Here is a 17,098-nt window from a genome sequence, read left to right on the forward strand (position 1 = left end):
ACTAGGATATCGCCACACAGCAGCGGTAGACAGGCGCTCAGCGGGCAGGCCCCGGGAAAGGGATTCCCCCCCCTCGCTCTCCGTCCGCTCACACAGGCGCCATGGCAGCCAACGGCATCGCCGTCAGCGATGGGGAAGTCGTGCAGGTAACGCGGGGCTGCCCCCTACCCCTGCCGCCCAGGTAGCGCAGGGCCGCCCCCTGCCCCCTCCCGGCAGCGCACGGTCCCCTTACCGGCTGGGAGGGACCGCTGGCGGCGTGACATGCAACAGTGAACGGGCGCAAGCCTTACCGGCGTGCCTGGGCCCCGCCGTGGCGCTTAGGCACTGCTGAGGGCTTCGCGCTCTGCCCGTCAGGCGCATTCCTTATTGTTGCTTATCAGAGACAACAGAGGTGTTAGGAAATGTATTTCACTTCCCAAAGTGCTGCTGGCTGACAGTCTGCCTGCAGTTACAGGGTTCGTGGCCCTTCTCTTTGTGGTAACTCTGGGGAGTTAAGTTTGGCTTAGTTTGGCCTTTCTCTCTGGTTGGTGGGTTTGGGTTTTTTGTTTTTGGTTTTTTGGTTTTTTTTACAGAATCAAAGAACGGTTTGTGTTGGAAGGGGCTTTAAAGTTCATCCGGTTCCAACCCCCTGCCACAGGCAGGGACACCTTCCACTAGACCAGGTTGCTCCAAGCCCTGTCCAGTCTGGCCTTGAACACTGCCAGCGATGGGGCAGCCACAGCTTCTTTGGGGAGCCTGTAAATATATGAAATCTTGTCACAGAGATGAAAGAACCTCATCTTTATGCCTGTAACTGTCTGATAAGAGACAACAAGCTTAAATTTTAGAAAGCAGTGTTTACATTAGACTTTAGGAAAATATTTCTAACCTGGGGCAGCTAAGCAAATTGCCTGTGGAGTTTGTGACTCATGAGGTTTTAAAGGTGAGGTTAAAGTAGGAGCTTCCAGACCTTGTCAAACTCGCCCCAGGCTGCCATTTCCATCACTTCACTTTCCCAATTGTTGATGAACCAACATCAACTGGAAGCACTTTCCTGTGGCATGCAGCCCCCTGTAGCAACATCGCTAAGATGGAAGTGGTCTGTCTGTGGGTGGGCTTTTCAGAGGGAGTGCGTTAAACAAAACCTCTGCTCCATGTGATTCCAAGGGACAGAGAACAATCTCGAGCTCCTCACAAAATCCCAGTTCCATTTTGCTGTAGTCTTATGGTCTCACTTCAAACCATCAAGGATCACTGTGTTCAGTGTTAAGAGTCACTGTGGTATTGGGGTGGGGAGAGGGAACAGAGACAACAGCACTTTTTTCTTAATGTTTCAAGCAAAAGAATTCTACTAAGTAACTACCTGTCTCCCAGTTTTGGTGTCTGCTATTTTTTTGCTATTTTTTGCCTTTTATTTTTGTTTTTTGCCTTTGTTATCTTTATTCTGTGGTTGTTCAACCCCGGTAATGTGCCTTCCCCCTGCTAAACAAGCATTCCTCTTGGAAATGGCCTTTCATGGGCGTAAATGACTAAATAAACTGATCACTAGAGCAGCTAATCACTTACTAAAAAAAAAAAAAACCTATTAAAGTTTCTAATTGCTGCAGTAAAAGAAAAACAAACAAACAAAAACCCCACCAAAAAAAAAAAAAAAAACCAACAAAAAAAAAAAAAACCATAAAAAAAGGCAAACCATAAATGATTTGTTTCATTTGGAGGTCTGTAGTTGCTTTAAAAATTGACAGTCTATGTCTTTTAAGCAGAGTAAGAATCCACACCTCACTGCTTTCCTGTCTCTTCCTTACAATTATTCCTTTTCCTCACTTAAAAAACTCTCTTTTGCATTATAGAATCCTTTTATGGTGCTGAAGGTGTTGTAAAAAATAAACTTTTTTAAAGGATCATGACATTATTTTTGCAATTTTGGTTTAGTTGATGCATTTTTATGCTAAAGACAGATTTTAAACAGAAATCTACCAGCTTATTATTGGTACTTTTCTCACTTCGTGTATATAGTGTAGCACAAATCTGGTTTACTACATCAAACTTATCATTACATGGCTATTCAGAGAAACCTCATAATTATTTACTACCTGTCAGTATGAAATATCAACAGCATGATTTCATCTCTGCAGCCTGCTGACAAAAATCTATGATTTCTAAGCAATTTGGGAAAGGCAAGTACATATTTCAGGAACCTTAAATTTACTGTAATATCTTAAAATATCCACACTATAGTTCAGCTTTACACCTTTTGAAAATTATCCTCAAACCTTTACAGATTGTGTTTGTTCTACAAGTAGCCTGGGTCCACCTTAATTTTTGTTATATTGGATACACACTCTGTTCTGGGGTTTTGGGTCAGGAGGGTGGGTTTGTTTGGGTTTTTAAATCATATTAGGTAAAGTAATTTAAATAAAATAGGAAAAAGCTCATTTTCCTTGGTCAACCACAGTCTTCCAGGATGCAATAATATATTTTTTAAAAAGACTTGACTGCTGGAAACAGATTTGGAAATAATTTTTCTGTGAATGCTTCCAGTTAGTTTGTGTTTAGAGATTTACCAGCAAATTTCTTTTCAAAAGAATAACAGGTTGAAAAATTAGTCACTTCTTTTAGTTCATGGAAATCTGTGGAGTTTTCATTGATACATAACAACATGTAGAAACTGGTGGGCCAGTTACTGAGTTGGAGATATGAAAAAAGAGACAATCAATGGGATCTGTACTTCAACTGGAAAATCAAACTTAAAATACTGCTAATTGAGATTTAACAAAGAGTAATCCTGTTGAGTTGCCTTCTGCTTTCACACATGTTCACTCCCAGGTTTATTATAGCAATTACACACTTTTAATTATGGAAAGAAGTGTCATTTTTATCATGAGCTATTTTACATGTGAAATAGTCAGATTTTTATTCAGCTAGTTTATGATTATGATTAGTATCTACTGGTCCTGGAAAAATACTGTTAAACTCTGAGGATTGATTTATAATCCTGGAATTCTTCAGCAAAATAGTCAAAATTCCTTGATTATATTTTCTTTTCATATGTTTTTGCTAAAGTAGCTTCTGATTTTGAACTTTTCAGAATTATTTTAGATGATTTATAAAAGTGGTGAAAAGCGCCCGTATTATCCCATTAGTATAAATTTCGCAGTAAATGCCGAGATTCATCCAACAGGGAAAACATGAAACAACTGTGGGAATGTTATAATTTCTTTTTCATGACTGTGTACATTCAATAAATAATAACAATATAAGCCTATTTAGTATAAGCTTATTCCATCAAAAATAGAAGAGATATAAAGAGAAACAAAAAATAATGGTTGTAGTACCTAGATTAGGAATAGACAGCAATGTTATTTTGAATAAGAATTAAACAAGATACTGTGGGACTCAGTTTTGTGACAGGTGAATTAGGTACAGCTATTAATTCTGTATCAATAAATCAGAACAATGAAACAGCGACCCATAATTTACACATAGCTGTGCTTGGTTTGTGTTTGTAAACATACAACATGTGCATTAATGCCCATGGCAAGGGGTTGGAACTAACTGAGCTTTAAGGTCCCTTCCAGCTCAAACCATTCTGTGAAGTCTGAAGTATTGATCAGGTGTAATGCATATAAAAAAAGAATTATGTGAGAGTTGTCTGCAGTAGGAGGGGACTGTGTTTGGTGACCTAAGGGTTTAGTCTGCCTAGAACTATTCCATTTTTCTGTTGAAAGCAATGCAAGAAGCACATCTGTTGTGCTTAATTTCTGATTTCTCTCACACACCCATATAAGATACAGACCCATCTGTATTGCTGTGATAATGGGATGGAAATCCTACTCTATCCCAGGGAGATAAATTGTCATAAGTAAAATTGCTGCTTTGTTTCGCTGTTTACTTCCTTACTTGATGGGTTCAGTCGTATCAGGATCTTTGTGAAAGAACATACGATTTTCATCTTTACACTGGTATATGGGAGGAGGGAATCTCACTTTTTGTTCTCTCAGATAACCTGAAAGAAATATTTCAAACAACATGCAGATGCATATATTCAAGCGCACAGCATGAATTAAAGTAACTTCTCATGGTTTTCGCCGTGTGTACTGGTTATATTTCTTATGTGAATGAATCCAACATGAAAAATGTTTAATTTTGTAATGTAGCACTCAATCAAAGACCACAGCCTGTTAGGTACAGTTTTTTTGTTTTGTATGATCAGTACAGAGTAATGTTTAGAATTCCAATAAATAGTTTTGTCTTGTACTGTAAACCCATTCTGGTTTAGATGAACTATGTGATTAATCTGTGACACTGTAGATACTTTGGTTAATAGATATTTATTGATGTACTGAACAGTGTAATATTGAAAAAATTAAGAACTTCTTTCTTTCTGAAAGAAATATTAAAAAATGCAGTTTGCCTTCTGGCTAAACTGCGTGTGAGGTAACCTCACATTGTAAAAATGTAGGAATGTGAACTTCGTCAAATAATTTGCTTATGCTTTCTACTGTATTTTTGACTGCTATGTAAAAATATAGAACAAATAAAGTCTCTTCTACTGAAATTTGTAAATTAAGCAAAATAAACCTACAGAAAACTGATTCCATTGGGAAAAAAAAAAGTTGAACTTTTCAAAATGGATAATGTTAGATGCATTTATTTTTCTTTTTTAATAGCAATAGTCTATGACCTAACCTTGCTGGGATAAGACCTGTGGGCCACTGCACTTAAATAAATTTGAGATTAAATCTTTCCTGTGAAGGATAATCAGACATGCGTTTTGGGGAGGGGGAGGCTTTTGTTTGTTCCTTTCAAGGTGTGAATGGCTCCTGCAAAGCATAAAGGGCATTGTACAAACATGCAGTCATGTTGTAACTGAAGTTTGTAAGCATAAATCAGACTATCATACTGCAGTATAAAAGTACTGTCCCCTGAAACTTAATTTCAGCTTTGAAATGCTTAGATTTATGATGTTTCTGATGAGTTTTAATTTATTTCTTTTAGGAGAAGTTACATCCAAGAAATCTTATCCCAGAGCTTTGTAGACTGTTTTATGGTTTAGGCTGGGTAACAGGAACTGGTGGAGGAATCAGCTTGAAACATGGGTGAGTAGATAGAAGAAAAAGAATGTGATGGTTAGAGGGGGATGGGGGTGGCTGTGTTTGGTAATTGGTGAGGGCATTTCAGTTGCATGAAAAATGTTTGAAAGTCAAGAGTGAGCAAGAAGGTAGAGGAGAAATGAATGGTATGCCAAATTTTACCATATAGAAGGGTGGCAGCTAGTCTGAATTAGTCACTGCAGTCCATTCAATAGAGATAATCTTCACAGAGTGTCTTTTTTTCTGTCTTTTTCCTATCTTAGTTTAAGGTAGATGGAAACTGCATTCCTCCTTTTTAATTTCATTGACTATGGAATTTAGGGTGGGTTACACCTGGCACACAGCTTTCAAATGCCTGCAGTTAGATGAGATGGATCCCACCCTAGACATTTTGCAGGCAGGACATTTCCTTTAAGGAGGAAATTACTGTTCTACTGAGTTAATTTCTAAGGAGATATTCTTAAAATATTACTAAAGCAGAACAGGTAACAGAAAAATAATTTTTGGTCTGTATCCACTACTGAGAAGCACCAGTTTGCTTTTTAAGTTGCTAGTCTCCCCGTGTTCATACTTTCCATGTTTTCAAAAGAGACAGAGCTCCTCTCAGTGGCCATTGAAAAAGGCGAAGTCCTCATTCTTCAAAACACCTTGCACAGTGCCTGCAGTTCTCTCCCCAGTCACAGGGTGTAGTGACACTCTAACTTGAAAGCGACCGACCGCTCATTTTTCTGACATACACTTGTATACAGACACATACAGCCATTGCTGTTCAAATATATTAGGGAGATACATATGAAGGAAAGGCTCTAAATGCTAATATTTGTGCTATTCTGATGGCTTTGTGCGGGTTATTTCACTTCCCTGCTTGATTTTGCAAGCACAGCAACAGCAGTAGTAATGGCAGGAATGATAAGGGTTTTTTTCTTGTTTTTAAAGTTCTTTGTGTATGGAAATATATTTGTAGCACTACTTTCTCATCGGTAGCTACATGTAGCCTATGTTCTTTGTAATTTCAGTGTGATTGATGTTGGTTGTGGCAAGACAAATGGTGTCAACAGAGAGCACACTGACATAGTACAGTTTCCCCCAGCAGTTCTATAACTTGGTTGCTCAGACTACACCGAAATACATATTTGAGTTGATGCCAATACTGTACATGGTCTTGGAATCTATGTGGCTGTACTGTTCTACCTACAGTAACATAAATGTTTCAAAATTAATAGCTATAAGGCAGAGATCAGACTGGCTTAGAATTGTTGGATGGGAGATAGTGAAAGAATGATTGAAATTTGATTGAAATGCTAACAACTGGTCTTCTCAGCTAATTCTAATCAGCATTACTCACTGTGTAGTTTGTATCAACTACCCAGAACAAAAATGACGATTTGGACATGGGATAACCTATTAAAAATAGATCTAGAATTCTGTGTCAGGTGTTCTGTATTTGAAAGGTATCATGTATTTTGAAAGCCATATTTCATCATCAGATTTTCCGTTTATGATTTAATTTCTAAATTTTCTGATTTCTAAAAAGGAAGACATAATTTTAAGAAGAAAATGCATGTCTTTCGTTAGAAACCAAATTACCATTTGAGTTCTGGTTATGTTGCACTTTCATTCATTTTGCTTATGCAAAGGATTTAAGACTAAATTAATGTGATGTTGGCAGTGTTAATTCATGAATGTTAATAACTACAAATATAAAGCCATTTTACCACTGTGAAGAGTAAATCATCCTAAAGAGTTGTATTTTTTGAAGATTTAGAATCATAGAATCAATTAAATTGCAAAAGGCCCGTAAGATTATCAAGTCCAGACATTAAACCTAACACTGCCAAGTCCACCACTAAATCATGTCCCTAAGCACCATGTCTACATATTTATTAAATACCTCCAGGAATGGTGACCACCAGTTCTGTGGACAGCCTGTTCCTATGCTTGACAACCTTTTCAGTGAAGAATTTTTTCATAATATCCAGTCTAAACCTTCCCTGGCACAACTTGAGACCGTTTCCTCTTGGTCTATTACTTCATATTTGGGAAAAGAGACTGATCCCACCTCACTACAGCCTCTTGTCAGGTAGTTGTAAAGAGTGATAAGGTCTCCCCTCAGCTTCCTTTTCTCCAGGCTGAACAATCCCATTTCTCTCAGCAGCTCCCCTCGTGAGACTTGTGCTACATACCCTCCACCAGCTTCTTTGCTCTTCAAGTGTCCAGAGATTTCTCTTGTCCAGAAATATAAACATCTCATGTTCCTTAGAAAGTGTGTCTGTAACTTGACACTAGATGTCTCTGTGCTCCTGAATTTAGTATGTTACAGTTGAAACCAAGCAGCGATTACAATCAAGAGAGAGAAGGGCACAAGGGGGGGGGACACACACGACAAGGTAGGGGAAGGTTGCTAACATCAAAATAACTTCAGATTACATCTTAAAATGATCCTCATTTAAATAAGTATTTTAAAGTCTTTGTAAGAACTGATGCAATTGGAATTAAATTTCAGTCATTTAATTGCATTGAATTAGTGTTGTCTTTTTATCAATACAGGTAATACAGATGCATAAAAAACCTAAACTATACAGTTACAACAAAAATGTAAAGTATTTATGTTGTAGAATGCTACAGATAATATTGTTTATAGGTAGCCTGTGGATTTTGAAGTAGTAGTTTTGTCACCTGTTTTGTCAAATCACTATCTGCTTGCGATTTCTCTAGTTCCTTTTTTATTCTGAATTCTAGGGATATGACTTTGGAATTATTGCAGGTGGAGGCTAGGTGTTTGTAGGAAAAACAAAGCTGCTGTTCCTGTGTGCATTTTGGATCTTATCTTGTTGAAAGTAGTTTTGTACTCCTTCAAGTTAGAGATTTCGTATGCCATTGTATGATTTGGTTCTGTTCTGAAAACCATCTGCATGTCAACCTATAGAAGGAGCAAGAAAGTTACTACGATACAAGGAGCCAGATTTACTGTTTACTTTTCAGTGGATTGAGAGCTCCAATGCCCATGCAGTTGAACAACCCTGTCTTGCTCATTTTTCCCTGTCTGTAACTCTTCATAGGAATGAAATCTACATCGCTCCTTCAGGAGTCCAAAAGGAAAGAATTCAGGTATGTTCAACTGTATTTTTACCATAGAGTTCATCTTGAAATAGATGAAAGTACCTTTGTTCAGAGTTTCATTTTTTCTTATGTAAAGTTAGAAACTTGTTATACTATTGACTGTCTTATTGAAACAACTGAGGATTTCACCCAGTACTCCACTAACACAGCAAGCCAACATGTATTTCAGTGGCTAGTGTAGATTAGTCTTGATGATCTCTTTGCTTTAAATTAATGCAGAAGACTGTGAGATTTGAACATCATTAAAGTCCATCTTTATTCTTTGTCAAACTTGAAAAGCTTTCTAGATGTCTGGCTGCAGTGTCAAGTTACAGTGGCACATACATAATTAAGCATTAACACCATATATCTATTTATTTTCATTTGAGCAATTACAAATCTTTGTCTTAATATTCCCAGTAAATATATAGGGTCTGCCCATGAAAAGGTGACCTTGTCTGTCTGCCTCCTGTCCAAAAAAAAAAACCCAAAGTATAAGTGGAGGGGAGAATGGTAAATGGTAACTATTTTATGACAGCAGGAACTCCTCCAGAATACAATATGTGAAAGGACTTTGTTGTTTTATAGATCTGAGGGTAAATACAATGAGAAGTTAAAGGAATCTCTTCACTGATAGAAACTTGAAGTCCTCATTGGGGATGTTAGCAAGTAAGGCAGGTGAAGGCACGTAAGATGATATGGCAAGATTGTGGTGGTCTGTTCTTTGCTAGCAGTAGCAGTGAATTCAGCACAGTAAAGAAATCTCTCACAATTGTATTTCCTGCTGATACTTAAAATAACATTAAAGAAGAAAGTTTTATTGCTGCCCTGAACAATTCTTTGTACTATTATGAGTAGCTGATTGAGGCAAAGGTTATATTCACATACAATTACTAAAAGTAAGATTTTAAAAAATAGTTTATCAAGTTAAATATATTATATGTGGGTTTAAATCATGTCCTTTGTTGGTTCTTTAAGGGGGAAAGGAAAAGTACATCTACATTTCCTTTATCGGTTACTACTTTTTTATCTGTTGTCTGTTACTTAAAAATGGGCTTTCTTGACAAAATTTTAGTTTTATGAATATCTGCTTGGCAGCAGTCTGCATAAAAAGACCTAATATTAAATCACATTTCATGCTATCAGTAAATAGTATTAGAAGCTAAGATAAATGTGGTGTGTTACAGCACTTTTACAGAGTTAAAATCACATTCTGTATTAAATACATGGTGTATATATGTTTTGTCTCTGTAGAAGGGGTCATCACAGCTCAAAATGATTTCTTCTTTCATACAGCCAGAAGATATGTTTGTTTGTGACATGAACGAACAGGACATCAGTGGTCCTCCACCGCACAAGAAACTGAAGAAGAGCCAGTGCACACCTCTTTTTATGAATGCTTACACTATGAGAGGTGCGTAGCAAATGCTTTTAGTTCACTGATGACTGAAACACTGTATCTACACATCCACAAAATTGATATTCATTATATTCTTTACACATGGAATTACAATGAAATAAACATGAAACTGTAAAATAAATCGATTTGCAAAGAAGTATGTACAATGGAAAGTAATCCATGGTAACATCCTGTGAGTGTCATTTACATTTTAATCTTCTCATGTAGCTGTACCTGTGATCATCTTTTTGGCACTAATTTTTAGTGCAGTATATTGGTAGGTTGGGCAAGGAGTTCGAGGATTTACAGCAATTTTATACCAGTAGTTCTGCCAATTCAGCAACTATGGTTTAGATCCTTCTACAACACTTGGCTGGGATCAAAGGTTCTGAATTATGGACAGGTGAAAAAAATAGAAAACTTTTTCTGCAAGCAGACAGTAATAGACAGCTTTTGCTGTTGGCTCAGGTTTACTTCTGTTACTTTAGAAAGGATTTAGAGAGTCTCTTCTGACCTTCCCACACAAGAAACTTACATGTGTACCCAAGGAAAACTCATTTTATATTTTTGGCAACATTGCGACTTTGTAAGTAGATGATAATTATTGTCTACCTGTCTTTCCATCATTTCCATTCACTTCGAATATTTATCGTTATCAGAATAATGGTAAATACTTGAAATTAATCAAGTATGTGAAAAAAAATTTTTTAATAGACATGTTTATAATTAATTCTAAAAATATATTTTTATCTTCTTTTTCTGTTCTTAGGGGCAGGGGCAGTGATCCATACTCATTCCAAGGCTGCTGTTATGGCTACCCTTCTTTACCCAGGGAGTGAGTTCACTATTACCCATCAGGAGATGATAAAGGGAATCCAGAAGTGTACTTCAGGAGGCTATTACCGGTACTTCTCTATATTTCAGGAAAGAGGCATGCTGTTTGATCATGTGTCTTCAGAAATATAAGTAGATGACAAGTCATTTGAGTTACATGTGTTAAAAGTATGTAATATGAAGTATTAGGAATAAGAAGTAAAAACATGTCTGGAATAAATCAGTCATTGGCTTTCCGTAAGAAGGTCTCAAGCCTATGGAAGGGATCTGAGGTATAATTTTGTAATGTCAAGGCTATGGCTGGCTGTTGAGCTACAGAAACAAACCAAATAAAGGGCTGTGTCCTGACAAATATCTCAAGAACAGAGATGTGAACACATCTATACAGTGTTAAACTGAAACTGGAGCCAACCAACGTTAGGTTGGATTGATAACGTGCAAACTACATTTGGGTGGACTTCACATATCATTGCCTCTGCTAGTTGAGAGTATGTTGTGTGGAGGATTTGAAATTTTACTTGACAGACTTTGAAAGAAAATTCAGAATAAACAGCTCATTAAAGATAATGTTACTACTTTTCAAGGATGAGCTCTGAGGTAAGTGCAGAGTTACTCCAAACTCACATTATCTGTGATGGCTTGTTTTGAGGACTCCACCCACAGAATGTTGAATTGGGATCTGCAAACAACATTTCATAGAATCATAGAATAGTTAGGGTTGGAAAGGACCTTAAGATCATCTAGTTTCCAACACCCCTGCCATGGGCAGGGACACCTCCCACTAAACCATGCCACCCAAGGCTCTGTCCAGCCTGGCCTTGAACACCGCCAGGGATGGAGCATTCACAACTTCCCTGGGCAACCCATTCCAGTGCCTCACCACCCTAACATTAAAGAATTTCTTCCTTATATCCAATCTAAACCTCCCCCGTTTAAGTTTGAACCTGTTACCCCTTGTCCTATCACTACAGTCCCTAATGAATAGTCCATCCCCAGCATCCCTATAGCCCCCCTTCAGATACTGAAAGGCTGCTATGAGGTATATAATATGTGACAATTAGATGAAAAATCTAAACGCTAAATTCTTTCCCCTTTTTTATGTTAATTTTTGTAACTATCGATTGCCGTTTGGCAAGGGAGCGAGCTGTTTGTCTGGCATGTGATTTTATACCTGGGCACATTTTACTCAGTTTTGGTTGACTTGCCAGCTATACTTTTGTGTCATCATTAGCATTTGTATTTTTAATGTGGCAAAATACACCCCTCATAACAAACTGTCTAACAACACTGTTTTTTAAAAACATCCACAACAATTTTCTTCTTTGGATGTGCATTTTGAATTCTCAAAAATTCCTAAATGTTAGTCAGGAGACATTGTATTTATTAGGTTCCATATCTCTGAGTTATCCTGAGTCATGCTGTTAATTTACCAGAAAAACTAAAGAAATAAAGTTCCAGATTGCGTGGTTCCTAAGGAGATATATATGTCTATACTAGACTGACTGCACTGTCTTTCCTCACACAAGGCTCCCCATTGAATTCAGAAGAAATGCGATAGTACAGAAGAGGACCTTTCAAAAAAAGTTGACAATATATTGTTTCTAATTACATTAACCTTTTCTGGAAGCTACCCAGGAAAATGCTACAGGTAGCATAATCAAAAGTATATGTTAGCCAAATATGACCCTAGCGATGCCAGAATAGTTATACCTTTGACTTCAGTAGAAAGAGAACTAGATCTGAAGTAAATAGCTTCAAAAGTTTCAGACTGTTCACAGTATTTTATATGAAGGTTTGGCTAAATGTAGGCTGCTTATATTTCAATAAAACTAAAGAGATAACAAGTATTTTAGTCATTCAGAGTCTCCATGGGGGGTTACAGATAATGCTTCATGATAAAAAGGTTATGATTAATAATCAGTTACAGTATTTATACCTGCCTCCAAACTCACATTTGAGTAGAAAACAGAACCTAGGAGACCAGTGTCTTAGCTCATTTGGCCTCTCTAGTAGCAAACACTCCAAATCCAATTTTAATAATCAGAATATGTAAAAGTCCAAGTAAACCTACAAGAGCCACTTAATTTTCTTCATTCACTGTTTGTATAGACTTCCTTAGGAAAACATCAGCATCGAAAATTGTAAGAGATGAAACTTCTTAATTTTCTGAATATCTGAATTGAAGTACAAGCTGTATTATTTTTACCATTGCTTCCTCTTTGTTTTATAAAGTAACTACTAGTAGCATCCACTCATGAAATATCTGTGTGATCTCAATGATAAATCTGAACTTGAGCTGGGGACTTATTAAAACTATTTAAACAAGTTTCTGCCAGTGTTAATTAAGATTCAAGCAATGCCAAATATCATAGTCCTCCTTCAGAAGAAACTCTTAGGCAAGTTCCACTGAGTAACATGCATCATCTTGTCTTTGGAACTGGGGTTCTCAGGCTCTCTTAAGTTCACATGTAGCCCACCAATGACTCCATCACAGAGAATTTATTTTTCATGTGTTGACTCTACTTTCTATTTATATGCTTTAGCAGGACAATCTTATTTCCAGGGGCTTTTTGGACTACCAAAATTAATTTTTTTTCTGCTCTCCAGCAAACGGTTTCATTTCCTTCTTTATGATGTGATTCCTTTAAATAATTTAATCTGAGATAAAACTTGTAGGTCATGCCAATACAGGATGAAGACTCTGAAAAAGTTGTAAAGGGACTCAACTACAAAGTGATATATCTGAATAGCTGCTCCTTATACATTAAAGTGTTTTTTTCTTTTTGTGCCTCAAGTATAGCTTAGGTATTGCCAGAATAACATAGGTTTGGGAGCGAGAGGTGTTCCTGAAAGTTCTTAGGGTACAGCATGACTCAAAAGAGAAGAGCGTGAAGTCACTAGTGCTGAGAATTTAACATCTTTACACACGCAGAGAATCTGTTTCTTAAGGAGAAGCTTCGTGCATCCAGACACAGCATTTTATTTAAACAAATGATCATTATTTTTGCTTTCAGGTATGATGATACACTAGTGGTTCCCATTATTGAGAACACACCAGAAGAGAAGGATCTCAAGGAAAGAATGGCACGTGCACTGGAAAAATACCCAGACTCTTGTGCTGTATTGGTCAGACGTCATGGGGTTTATGTATGGGGAGAAACATGGGAAAAAGCCAAAACGATGTGAGTACAATTTAGGAATATGGTATCTTTTGCCATTATACCTCAAAATCTTAATAATGACCTTAATGTCATGTGTGTTTCCAACCCATGGACAATGATTCAGAACAGTAAGTTCTGGCCTTACTGAATATTTAAGGAGCTTTTGGCCATGGGTTCATTCGTGATACCACCACATGATTTTCCTTTCATATCAATGCTGAATGATAGGGTTGTCAACATTTTCCTTTCATATGGACAAGTCCTTCCTCGTATGACACCTGCAGGCAATCTCTGGTTTTATATGATGCCGGTCAATACTGTTTGATTAGTCTTCCCTAGTCCCATTTTTGGAATTTACTTCCTCATTTGCTGATGGAAATGCAGCAAATCAGGATCATGTAGCAAAAATGCTGGGCGCTTCACTTACAGCAGTAATGGAAATAAATGGTAATGGGGCTGTGCATTCAGACTTTTACCTTGGTGATGTAAAGCTCAAGGAAGTAAATCACTACTTTTTGAACAACATGGCAAGACTTGGGCCTTACTTTACATTTTGCTTTTATTTTCCTTTTAATTCTAGGTGCGAGTGTTATGATTACTTGTTTGATATCGCAGTGCAGATGAAGCAGCATGGACTAGATCCTTCAAAACATCCAACAGGAGAAAACGGAATCTTGTAAATGATTGCAACATTTATACTCAGGTGTGAATTTATCTATAGAAAGATCTGTTTGGAGGGAGAGTACACATGACACCATTACTTCAGCTTGCTTTCCCGCTTAGGAAGCTTCAGTGTTGCACATCTCTCCCACTCTGCTCCATTTCTGCTGCAATTGTATTTGTGCCTGAAATAATGCTTATTTATCACAAATGCACCAAAAAGATATGTATTAATAGTTAAGTATGTGCTGTATGTATTTCAGCATCTATGTACTGCATGGTGTGCAATTGCTTTTTAAAACATAATTGTATCAAGCATTTCTATGGAGACAGGCTGAGAGAGCTGGGCTTGTTCAGCCTGGAGAAGAGAAGGCTCCATGGAGACCTTAGAGCAGCTTCCAGTGCCTAAAGGGCCATCAGGAAATCTGAAGAGGGGCTTTGACAAGGGCCTGTAGTGACAGGACAAGGGGGAATGGCTTTAAACTGACAAGAGGGGAGACTTAGATGAGATATCAGGAAGTTCTTCCCTGTGAGGGTGGTGAGGCGTTGACACAGATTGCCCAGAAAAGCTGTGGCTGCCCAGTCTCCCTGGCAGTGTTCAAGGCAAGGTTGGACGGGGCTTGAAGTAACTTGGTCTAGTGGAAGGTGTCCCTGCCCTTGACCTTGATGGCAGGTGGTTGAAACTGCATGATCTTTAAGGTCCCTTCCAGCTCAAACCATTCTGTGATTCTGTGAAGTTTGAAATACTGATCAGGTGTAATGCATACAGATTATGTATCAGGCAGTTCTCTACATGAAGGATCCCTGAAATAATTCTCATATAAACAATATACTGCTTGGTATGACAAAACACAGCAGTAGCATAACATTTCAAAGTCTTGGACGCTTCTTCCTGAAAATCTAAGCAAGTTTAAAGATACCAGTGCTGAGATTATAAAGGACTTGTTAGGCCAAAGTGGTGGTCTAATTAAACAGGATAGGCCACTTGTTGCACAGTTGGCCCATCAGATAATCCTCTCCACCCGCCATGGTTGCATCAGAAGAGATGAAAAATGGCTGCTCAGGCAGTGTGAGCCCAGAACAGACAGGTACTTGAAACGTACGTATGTATGCCCACACTACAGGAGGAAGCAGTGGGACAGGAGCCTTGCTGTCAAGTAAGTCTCTGCATGAACAGGTATTTGGAGTGCTGCCACTGCATACACTGATGAAGACATGCTGGTTACCACACCTGCACAGAGCTACCTCTTGGCCCACGAGAACCATCCTAAAATTGCTCATCAGCCCCTGCAATTGAATAGATTGGGCTAATATAGTGGCACTAATATTCCTTTGCCTATTTCTTATGACCTAGTGTCTACTTTTGGAATATTTTGACTTTTATCTTGTTTCTCCTACACAGGTTTCTTACATGATGATGGGAGTTCCAGATTCGACCTCGCACTGTTAAAACCAGAAGGGGGTGCTGTTATTCTCAGCTGATTGACAGATGTTAGCAGTCAGTTTTTATTGCAAACATATCCAAGAAGAAAAGGAGAGTTAAAACAAGCAAAGAAACAAATAAACGTAGCTGAACAATCATTGCTGTTTGTCCTGGCAAATGCTACAGTAGGAGGAATGAAAATTCAGATGCAAAAAATTATTTTGAAAAAAGACTGAGAACTAATGGGACATTTTGTTGGTGTGCTTTAGAAATTCATATTTCAACAACCTGCATTTGTTGATCCTGCTCTACTGCAGCAACACTGAACTTGTTCTAAGTCTCCATTTCTGAAAGTTATAGTAGCCTTCATTCTTGAGAAGAAAGTGAGGACAACCCCTTAATTAGAAGTTGAAAGCATTGTTTGAACTGGTGATTTGTTGCCATATTAATAGGAGCTTTTTCTCAAATTAAGCCTGTATCATGTATATTTTTTAATTCTCTCAATTGTCATTATAATGAGTAGGAAACAATTTTATAGTGTGCATTTGGAAGTTATTACTGACTGACTGCTCTGGGTCTTGTCTGGTTTTTACTTCTTTAAGTTCATTCCCTTTCAGTAAGAAAGATTTTGTTTATTACAACTTTAAAACAGCATTTTTATGACCTATGATTAGCCAGCCTAAGATAAATCTAATCAAACTGCTCATTAAAATACATTCTCACAAATTTCTATGTCTCGGTGTCTTTTCTTTCAAAATCTTCTGGGCTGGAGGCTTGCTCCCAGTGACATCAGTCTAAGCATTGATTGCCCAACTTTCTGATTGAGTATTGAGACTCTATTTGCAGGTGTGAAGTTAGACAGCAAAGATCCCTTCTAACGCAAACCAGTCTGTTAATCTACGATCCATTTTGGCGTTACTAGACACTTGTTCGTCAGTGGCATATTTTTTGCAGTGATTCCACATCTTGTGAGTAGATGTGAACAGTAGTAAGAACCTGGATGAAAAATGTTATTTTTTACATCAGAGTGACTTCGGACAGGCTGCATACTCCTGTGTTCCACTTAAGCACAAAATGCATCTCTAATTATTTTCAAGATTTCAGAGGTGCAACTGCCATGAAGGGAAAGCAGATTGCATTTCCCTCAGCTTTTTTCTGTATGAGCATGCTAACAGCAATACTTCTTGATGTGACAATCCACTTTGCCTTGAAATCTAGTTGCCAGCAAGTGACTGTGATCTTTAATTCTTTGTTTAAACTGCTATATTTCTGCAAAAAGTAAATTCTCGTTTATTCATCAGCATTCTGATGATGCTGTCAGAATAGGATGTAATTGTGTCATTCCATAATACTGATATTTTGTAAGGATAAAGATTTTACATTTGGTGGTACTTTATTCTGCATGTGCAATGACAAACTACAAAATAGAAGGAAGGGTACTTTTTGCTAG

General features: G+C 37.7%; 1 protein-coding gene across 1 annotated transcript; it reads left to right on the forward strand.

The window, feature by feature from the left end:
• Window positions 1-8: 8 nt before the first annotated feature.
• On the forward strand, window positions 9-16,368 carry APIP (APAF1 interacting protein). The gene is made up of 8 exons (XM_080618055.1): window positions 9-146; window positions 4,978-5,078; window positions 8,132-8,180; window positions 9,468-9,585; window positions 10,340-10,475; window positions 13,419-13,586; window positions 14,146-14,268; window positions 15,628-16,368. Exons 1-7 carry the CDS (start codon window positions 102-104, stop codon window positions 14,243-14,245), a joined length of 717 nt encoding a protein of 238 aa, XP_080474181.1. The 5' UTR covers window positions 9-101; the 3' UTR covers window positions 14,246-14,268; window positions 15,628-16,368.
• Window positions 16,369-17,098: the final 730 nt, after the last annotated feature.

Source organism: Psittacula echo (genome assembly GCF_963264785.1).
Source record: "Psittacula echo genome assembly, chromosome: 5".
Lineage (NCBI taxonomy): Eukaryota > Metazoa > Chordata > Aves > Psittaciformes > Psittacidae > Psittacula > Psittacula echo.

Coding starts and splice junctions, on each gene's coding strand:
- APIP (XM_080618055.1), top strand. CDS start 102: ATGGCAGCCAACGGCATCGCCGTCAGCGATGGGGAAGTCGTGCAG. Junction 5,079..8,131: donor GGAATCAGCTTGAAACATGG/GTGAGTAGATAG, acceptor AACTCTTCATAG/GAATGAAATCTACATCGCTC. Junction 13,587..14,145: donor TGGGAAAAAGCCAAAACGAT/GTGAGTACAATT, acceptor TTTTAATTCTAG/GTGCGAGTGTTATGATTACT.